The sequence below is a fragment of the Drosophila takahashii genome, chromosome 2R, assembly GCF_030179915.1.
Source record: "Drosophila takahashii strain IR98-3 E-12201 chromosome 2R, DtakHiC1v2, whole genome shotgun sequence".
In the NCBI taxonomy this organism is placed as follows: domain Eukaryota; kingdom Metazoa; phylum Arthropoda; class Insecta; order Diptera; family Drosophilidae; genus Drosophila; species Drosophila takahashii.
Genome location: NC_091679.1, coordinates 33950603 through 33960644, shown reverse-complemented (window position 1 = coordinate 33960644; position 10042 = coordinate 33950603). Strand labels below are relative to the sequence as shown.

At 37.9% G+C, this 10042-nt stretch overlaps 1 protein-coding gene across 1 annotated transcript; it reads right to left on the bottom strand.

The window, feature by feature from the left end:
* Positions 1–5437: 5437 nt before the first annotated feature.
* Positions 5438–6495, bottom strand: LOC108069870 (Succinate dehydrogenase, subunit C-like). The gene is made up of 2 exons (XM_017160127.3): positions 6364–6495; positions 5438–6308 (listed from the first exon to the last, which is right to left on the bottom strand). Exons 1-2 carry the CDS (start codon positions 6372–6374, stop codon positions 5537–5539), a joined length of 783 nt encoding a protein of 260 aa, XP_017015616.2. The 5' UTR covers positions 6375–6495; the 3' UTR covers positions 5438–5536.
* Between the last annotated feature and the right edge of the window lie 3547 nt (positions 6496–10042).

Below are 10042 nucleotides of genomic sequence, written 5' to 3'. Positions count from 1 at the left end.
AGGAAAAATTCGATATGAAATAGGGTTAACTCTATCTTATTTTATATCAATAAAAAGCCAATATGATTTAAACATATCAACTTGATATTTTATCATATCAGCTATTTCATAAAAATTTAAAAAAAAATATTATATGAATAACTTGATCTTTAACAATATAAAGTGTACCTGAACATATCAATCTGATCTGATTTGGTAAGTCACTTGGGATAACATCGTAATTTTAGTTAGTTATTTTTTGCATGATTCTTAAGAGTATCCTCCATTATGTAATAAAATTTAATAAAATATTTTAAAATATAATAAAATTGATAACTCATTTAGACAGCTCCTTGTCAGCTTGGAGTAATGTTCACCCTATACTCTTAAGCAAGGAAAAGCGCTGGCTGCTTGATTATTTATTTCCAAATACAGACATCGCTTAATCCCTGGCTGTCATAAATCACACATGTGTATAAGAACAAAAACCCGTCCAACCAACCACTCGGTCCAAACTTATCGTTTATTCTGGCTTTTAATTAAAATTTAAAAAACCAATTACAACTGCGACAAGATTTAATAACAGCAGCAGCAGCAGCATGGCAGGGTGCGAAAAAATGGGTTAAAATTACATAAATTTTGCAGAAAATATGAAGCAGCAGGAAAAAAAAGTGAAAAGAGTGTCAGAGCTGAAGGATCCAAGAGAGACAGAGAGAGGAAGATACAAGAGAGACAAGGACAGCGACAAGGAGACACGAAATGGACATGGTCGTGAACGTGAAAGGGGAAAAGGACAAGTCCAGCTCACACATACTCGGAAATGTATGAAGGATGAAATTTTTGCGGTTACGCACACACAACAACACACATGCACATCAATGTCAGCGAAAGAGCTGAATAGGAAATGGTTCCCCGTTCCTGATTCCTCGGGATCCTGGGGACGCCAAGATTGGGGCTTCAGCTTCTGGCTTCTAGGGCCGCTTGTCAGATGTTGGCACCAGTTTGAGCTTTTCGTTTTGGCGTTTTCCTGCAGTCACTCGACTGATTTAAAATGTTACCGTTATTTATACACGTAGACCAGGCTATATAAACAGCGGGAACAGGAACAGCAGGACAACCAGCAGCGCCCCTTTTCCCATTTCCCATTTTCCCCCTAGAGAGAGAGCCAGCGAATATCGCGTATATTTCTCCTTTTAGCCATTTTTCATCGTTTACGGTTGCGTATGTGTGTGTGCTGGTGTGTTTTGTGTGTGAGCATATATCGGTGTATGGCTGCAGGACGAGAGCATCCTGCAAGTGACTGACTGCGACTCGGGAGCAAAAGCATCAAAAAGCAGCAGGGGCAGCAAATAGAACCGAGGAGCTGTAACAACACCTCGCATCCTTGGCTCTTGCTGTTCGCCATTCGCTGTCAAAAGAGATTTTTTCAAATTAACTTTTCATATATTTATGTACTTTTAAATTTTTGAGCTCCACCCCCCTTGGCCAGAAAATCACAAACATATAGAGCATTTAGGCATAGTAACTAAAATAAATACATAGTTAAATTATTTAATATTTATTTAATTGCAGAAAGGTTTGAAAAATATATCACCTAAAATAAAATATATTTTTAAATTAACTGGAAATTAAATTATTTTAAATAGTCAAAACCAAAATTAATTTACTATGAATTATTGATTGGTTAATTTTATTTTACATTTGAAAATCTCTCTTTTGATCTTCTACTGTAGTAATATTTCTTCTATAACTTTACCCTAACACATTTTCCTTTTGGTTTCCTGACTTCTGACTGAATGTGTCATAAACGCTTGAGTTGCAAAAAAGTAGCAGAAGAAAAAATATAAAATAAAGGAGAAATGTCAAACAAAATATAATTTTTCATATATCGTAGACACACAGGGAGTTCTCAACTATAAATGAAAATAACGTTGAAATTTTGGCTACGCGAATAGTCAACATTTCGGTTTTTGTTTCCACTGCTGCTATTGTGTCCCATGCATTTTTCAGTAGGTAAAACACAGTTTGCCTTTTAATATTTAATATTACGCCAAAAGTTATCTTTGGCAGAAAATTTTAAAAAAGTCTTGCTCAGAAAAACCGGTTTACCTTTCTGTAAGTGATTTAAAATCAAGAAATAAATGTAGAGCGTTGATTTGCAATATAAAGAATACATGAGAAAATTGCACATTCGAATTAACATCGAACATCAATTACTCAATTAAACCTAATTGCTTTATTTTGGAATTACGAGTGACCTCTTCAAGAGTGTACGAATGCTAAATTAATTTTAAGTGATACATTTTCTCAGTCCTATTTCAAAGCCATACTTGAAATACCCTTGACGAGGGCATTAAATGCGTCACATAGCGCTACACCTCATTTAATACAAATGCAAAGTTATGAAGAAAATTAAGAAAAAGGAAGGCTAAGGGACAGAAACATTAACAAAGAAGTAGAAAAATAAGCGGGGCTATAAATAGAGAAAAGAGCTCACAGCTCATTGGACCCTTGGCCGCTGTCTTTGCGGAATCCATTAACTTTATTAAGGATCTTTAATTAGTTACCCCCAACTGTCCCAGTGCCTACTTTTCATTAATTACCGGTGCGACCTGCGACGAAGGCGGAGAATAAGAAGTCCCGTCTAAGCCATCAGATGAGCCGAAATGAGTCGAGCCAAGGCAACCACTTAAGGACACTTCTTACCTTTTGATGGCCGCCTGCGGCCAAATAAATTACAAACAGCGAACACAATGGATGGGGAGGGCTGACTGGCACTCCAGAGTTTTGATTGAACACTCGCATCCCAACTTTTGACGTTAATCTTTGATTGAAGGGGGCGACGGCGTCGTTTTCGCTGACACTTCATTATGTGATTTTAATATGAATATACGTACAACAATGGCCGCCAAATGGAGGGTAGTTTTTGGCCCCTTGCGATGGAATCTCATTTGGACCCCCGAAACGTTTGATCTTAATTAGTGTACTTGAACGTTCCATCGCTTCTCCTCATCCTCCTCCGACGATTTCGAGTGTCGGCTTTGCATCAGCGAAAATGACAAAATGTCGCAAATCACTCGGGTTTGCGGAATGGAATGGGCGGTCCTTGATTGGCATCGTTTTCCTCCCGATTTTGCTCTTGCCTTTCCTTTTGTTTAAGCGGATTTCATTCGCATATTAATTGAACTTTACACAGCAGCAAAAAGTAGTCAACCGAATGAGAACTAATTAAAGCCAGTTTACACTTGGAAATTTTAAAACAACTTAATTTTAGGGACAGAACTTTAAAGTTCATCTAGTGTTAGAATTTTCATATGATTCTAATCCTTAAAAATATAAATTAAATAATGTTTAAAACATTCTTTATCAAAATTATTATAATTTTTTAATATTAACCGCCAAATTTTTGCAGTGCATTGTCATTGAAATACCTAATAGACGGTAGTGGGGTCATTGAGTTCCGCGTCAAAATGTCAAGCACGCTGGAAAGCTTAGTGTGGGTAAATATTTTTCAATTAAAATCGCTGCCCGGGTATTTGCTCAGCACTTTGGCGACACGCATAAAAATTTAGTGAACTCATAGTCGAAGGTATTTTGATACCAATAAAGGAGGAGGTTTCGCGGGATTTCATTAACGCATTTCGAAGGAGAAACGAGGATTCAGTCAAGCACTTAACAAAGGTAATAGGGAAAATAATGAAAAATCTCTATAAATCTGCAGTTAATTAACATTTTTATAGTTATTAATGTAATTTTCAAAAAGGAAATTAAATTGTATTCAAAAAATGAATGTTACTTTTTAGCCTTAGACTATTTACATATTTCTATCTCTAAAATCTTTGAATTAGAATAATATAACTTAAAGAAAAAATGGCCAACAGCCAGTCATTACCGTCAAAACCGCAATAATCATTGCCTTTGAAAAACAAAAACTTTGGTCCAAACTAAGCTTTTCATAACTCATTTTACAGTTGAGCGAGTTCAAGTGGCCACCTCCCAGTAGACACAACATCAAGCATACGCCATGTTATCAACGTTTAAAGCATATTTTGGCCACACACTTAATTACCCGAAAAGTCAAGTCGGAAAAAGCTAAAGCGGTTGTGCCCCACCTTCCGCAAAATGCTGAGGACCCTGCCCCCAGAATGCGGTGCTTAACTTTTCAACTGCAGCAGCAAAAGCAAATGGAAACCTCGGTGGCAACAAGAACAACGATCAAGCAGCAAATGCCCTGCAAAGTGTCGATAATTACCTGTAAAAGTTTGAGCCAAACCATTAGCAGCATAATGAGGCCTGTCTAGCATAGATTTCCCAGTCGGACCCAAGCAGCCGTTCGTATCGTGTGGCGCATTTGGAAAATCCCTCTGTCCCTCACCTCAAATGAAACAAAAAAAGGGAGGGCTAAGCGAGCTGAAGAGTGGCGAAAAAAAGCAACAAATACAGAAACACAACTAAAACTTTCACCCATTTGAACTTGGGGCCAAATGCGGGGGAAAGTGGCCGGAGAAAGGCAGGAGCCAGAGTAAAAATAATGGCAACAACCACACTTGACTGGCGTTGAGTGGTTCATAATTAAAGGGGAAAACCCCAAAAAAGCCTTGAACTCATTCAACTGGCTGTGGCTGCATTGCGTGCAGTTTGGCCCGAAAGTTGGCCAAGTTGCCCAGGCCGCACAATTGTTGCACGCACACAGGCCGACCACAGTCAAGTGGAGTGGAAAAATGCCTATGGGCGTGTCCCCACTCGAAGGCTAGCTGCACCCGAAACAAAGTGTGAAAAATCTTGGAAAATATAAGAGTTTACCAAAATCACGTTATAACATAAATGTTTCTTAAATCGATACCACAAAAATGTTTAAAACTTGTATTTAAAGATCCATAACTTATAATTACATTCATTTTATATTCATATTAAATTGACTTGGGGCTTTCAACAGTGATGTTTAATTTCTTATAAAATAAAATATATTTTTTTAATATTATTTGGTAAATGTTATGTTCTTATTACCGTTTTATTATTATATAATTAACAAAAAATCCTTAATTTGTGCAAGTGTAGTAATTTGTTTGATTGCATATGCTCATATAGACATACACCTCAACACATATTCATATTTTCCCTAAGGCCTGGACAAGTTTTCCATGGACTCTAATTACCATCTTTGACTTGAAGTTGGCGTGGCCGAAGCAACTTTCTGCCTGGGTTAATTTCTTAATACTGCACTTGATTGCTGTTGCCTACTTTAGAATGAAATTTGAGTGCAGAATGATTTTGTGGCGTTGTTGAACTTGAAAGTGGCGAAGAAATGGCTTTTGACTTGACTCTTTATACAGTTGTGTTTTCCTTTGATAAAAACGTACTTCTTGTGGCTGAAAGTTGCTTAGAAAATAACGAATTTAACTATATTTAAATAAGTTAATATTTTAAATAGTTTATTATTGTTTTAAAGATTTAATACCTTTAAATTTTAAAATCATACTAAATAAGCATTGCGATTTCCGTTAAAAGTGTCCTGGATTTCAGAGTGATGTTGTACTACAACGAAATTCCCTTGTGATCATTTCGCTGGCTTGCCCTCGTCTTCTTTCTTTTTGCCCTTTGTATCCTTCTTGGGATCTTTTTTGGCGTCCTTAGGTGTTTCTTTCTTCTTCTCGTCCTTTTTCGGTGGTGCCTTTTGGCCCTTTTTCAATGGCTTGCTAAGATCCACCTCCTCCTTGGCCTTCTCGCCGACGTCAACGGCTAGCAAACCGGCCGCCAGCGCAATCGACAGGACCACAGAAACATAGCCGGTAGCATAGATCTCCGGAATCGTGAGGAATTTGTTTAAATACCAGATCAAATGTCGGGTACCGGCAACCAGGTGGTAGGCAAATGGCATAACCACCATAACCTTGGTCATCGTCACAAGACCGTGACAGTCGCATTTCTCGACCTTTTTCACAAATCCATCCATATCGCCTTGCAGGCAGAGGCCTCCTATTCCCAGAACCCAAACGAAAACGGCCAGGACAAAGCCGCTAATACGCAAAAAGGCCGACAAGGTCGAGGTCAGTTGGATCTTGTAGATGGTCAAGTGTGGCGACAACTCCCGCCCGAGCAACATATTGCGGTCGTCGTAGGGCAAATCGGGGGGCATGCGAAAGGGTATTACTTTCAGGGTGACGGGAGGAACCAGGATATTACCACCGGGACCAATTGTCGTGGGTCCACTCGCCTTGACATCCTTCGATCCTTGGCTGGCCAGCAGGCGAGCCGAGGTCAGAGGTTTCCGGATGAGAAGCTGCCTCAAGATCAGACTACTACCATTCAGGTATCGAGCCAGTGGGCGACTGAACAAACATAATAATAAGATTAACTATTAAACAATACCATAAGCTTACTCACCAAGCGTACATATTTAATAAAAATGTACAGTGCGAGTCTCTAAAAAAAAAAGCAATGTTTCTGTCAGCAAAGTGTCAGCAGTTTTTATAAAATGTGTAGAAAAGCCAATTTGTTTCATGAAATTCTTTCAATTGAAATACAATTTATATGCCATATCAAATTTTGTAAAAATCCTACTGGTTTTTGATGTTAAATAAGATCCTCTACTTTTTCCTTCTGTTTGATACAAGTAATTTGCTTTTCTGTTTGGTTACAAACATATAAGAATATGTAGAGATTTATTTATTTTTTTTTTTTCAATTCCCTTATACGGTGGACTGATGGAAATTCGATTGGCGCTGTAATTTCATTATTTGCCAAGGACCCGAGGACCACATAAACATCCTGTGCATATGCCATAAATTTATGCGACGATTGGATGAGCTAAAATTCGATTTGACGATGGCCAGGCGCCTTTATTAGATTTCTTTGGATTAACCTTCCCACCGACGGTAATCTGCCGCTCGTTATTTTCCTTTCACCCAGCTTCACTCACTGCCAATTGAAGCTCAGGGCTTTCCGCCTTAAAAGCATTCCTTCAACCGCTGAAATTTCATTTGCAGCTCTTTGCAATCATTTGCCTAAATAAATACGCCGCACACAACAAAGAAACCCAGAAACAGAAACATCTATACACACTCTCAAAATCATTTCAATTTAATAAAATTCATTTGAGTTTTGCGTGGCTGCGGTTTTCCTTTTGCTGTCTTGACACATTTCATGTTCATTTCCTCCTTTGCTCGCATGAATTTGCGGGGCCGGGAAAGCTCGGAAAACTTCACGCTCAATTAGCATCTGTTATCGTTGCTTTCGTCCCAAAACCGAAATTTATTCTTTGCCACACATCAAAGACATGCACTCAGTCACTCTTTCGCCCATCGATCAATCAATCAATCAATCATTTGCTGTGAAAACATTTCATAAATCAAACGCAAACGCATACACAAACGAGAGCCAACAAAGCACACAAAAACACGCGGTCAGGGTGCAGGTTAATAAAATTAAAATTAATCGAATCAGTAGAATTGTAAAATGAATTAAGGCTTAAAAGAAGCCGAACAAAGTTGGCCTTGGCCAGTGCCGGGAAAAAGTTTCCATGCCGCTTCAAGTGTATGGAAAAGTTTTTATGAATACGTGTGTGGAAAAGCATGCCAAGGAGTCATTAAGCCTATATACGTATACTCAATGTAATGATAAGAAGCAGGCGACCAAAGACCCTTATAGCCCTTTTAAGTAACCCCTTACTTATTTTGATTGTTATAAATAAAATTAAATACTATATCTACATCGAAACCTAAAATGAACCGTAATGTTAATTTCATAAAAAATATGTTTTAAATGATTGTTTTAAAAAAAAATATCTATATCTACAATGATATAAAAAAGTTTTAGAATTTATGACATTATCATTTGTATTTGATTTTTAATAATTTTCATATATTTTGTAGGCATTACAATTTTGAAAACCTTTGTCGCCTGACATATATCCCCATATATTGTGCATAAGTCGGGTATACTTTGCTCATATATGAATGAAAAAATGTTTTCAGCTGAAAGGCAAAATCGTAAAAGCAAAGCATACTCCATCCTCGTCTCTTTCTCCGAACATATCCGGCTTTCTCCCTCTTTCTCGCACTCACACAGACTCACACTGGAAAAGTCAGGCGATTGCTTTTGCCTTTCAAGGAACTCAATATGCGTATCCGTGTTTAATTAAGATTCGAGTTCGTGTCAGTGTGTGAGTGCTGGTGCCGTTGTGTGCGTCTGCGTCTGAGGCATATGAATAAATGTATGAGCGCATGCATTTAATTTAATTTTCATTTCAATTGATTCGATGACTTTACGTTTCATTTCACGTCTCGATGCGATTTCAATTACAACACTCCTGAGCTCACGAACACACATACACTCGCGCACACACGGAGTAAAAGCTCTCACCTATGCGCGGATAGATGCGAATGTGTGCGGCAGGTTAAGATTGGAAATCGTTGACGGACTCGAATATTTATTTGCATATCCTGCAATTTCAGCCAAGGACATACAAAGGACTATTTTAATTGGTGGAAAGCTCGGATAGTTTCCAAGTTATGAGATGTAATATTTTTTATATATTGTTTTTAATTTATTTTTAATTTTCAAAGCATTATTTCATATGTTAAAAAAATGTCGAAGAAAATGCTTTTTTAAAACAATTTTTCTCAATATCTCGATTTCTTAAAGTTTTATAAAACACGTTTTAGACATGATCTAAATTTAGTTCATATAAAATGGATTCCCCCTATATTTCCTTATTTCTTCCTTTATAAATCACTTTAAAAATTCTAAATTTTTCTCTCTGACAACATTTAATTCTTTTTTAGTCTCATTGGCCTTGGATTCACACATAGTCAGGCTTAAAAGTTTACCATGCACCTTTTTCCAGCTAAGCCGAAAGCTAAAAGTAAAAGCCAGCCGCAAAACTAAGCGCCTGCCTTTTTGGCCACATGATTTCGTTTGGCCCAATAAGGCGGCTGGCATTTAGCCCAGCATACATACTTTCAGGCCGACATTTAAGGTTGGTGCCATTGTTACGCATTTTTTTGTAGCACTTTGTTGCTGTTGCAAGGCTGCGACGTGATTTTCTTTCCACATTTGGCAGCCTAAGCTTTGGTTTTTGGGAACTGCTGCTACACAAAGCCATTTTTTGCCCGCCTCCAGTTGGCTTTTCCCCTTCTCTCTCCGCTTTTTCTGGCCCAGTGTGTTCTCTCTTTTTTTTTGTAACAAATGCAACGGAAAACCTATTTCCTTTGTGGATATGAGTAGGAAAATGCTTGTTAGTGCCGCATTTGCCACAATCTCATACGGTGCGTGTGTGTGAGTGCAGAACCTTGAACTTGTTGCAATGGATACGAAAACTGTTAGTTTTCCGGATCGTGGCTAACAACGTTCAACGTTTCCTATAAAATGACAATTACATTTTCGACAGCAGGGCAAAATAAAAAGGAAACCAAGGAACATCGAAGTGAAAGCAAACTTTTAATTGCGCATACGACAGGTGTGACACGGCCAACGCAGCTCAAGTTGTGAGAGGGTGTGCGGGTGTCTGTGTGAGTTTTGGTGAAAGTTTTTCCAACGTTTCCATCCCAATTAGTGGGCCACAGAAAACACAGAAAAACATTTGCAACTGACAAGCATTTTGACAAACGTCATTGGACTAATTATAAACATTATTTTAAAAAACTGGAATCCATTCGCTAAGGGGGTGCTACACTTTTTTACTTGAATAAACGCATAAGGATTATATGTACAAAATAATATTTTTTGCCTAAAAATCTTAAGAGATTAATTTTTATTTTTTTATTTTATTTTTTATCGTACAGAAAACAGTCAATAAATCTCAACAAAAAAATGTTTGTTTTTTTTTATAAAGTGCCATACCGCCCTAACTTAAATTCGAACCTCAATCGGCACCTTGGTTGGCGAGTTTTCCTTGCGGTCTGTGCCTTGTCTTAGTTGTCAGTTTGTAAAATTGAATTCTTGCCCAGTTTGTTTGGCTTTTGAGAGATTTATAACATGACCAGGGGGTTGGGGTGGAGTGTGGGTTCGAATGGCAATGGCCGCGTATCGATAAGCACAATGGCCGGCAGAGTGTGTGTCTGTG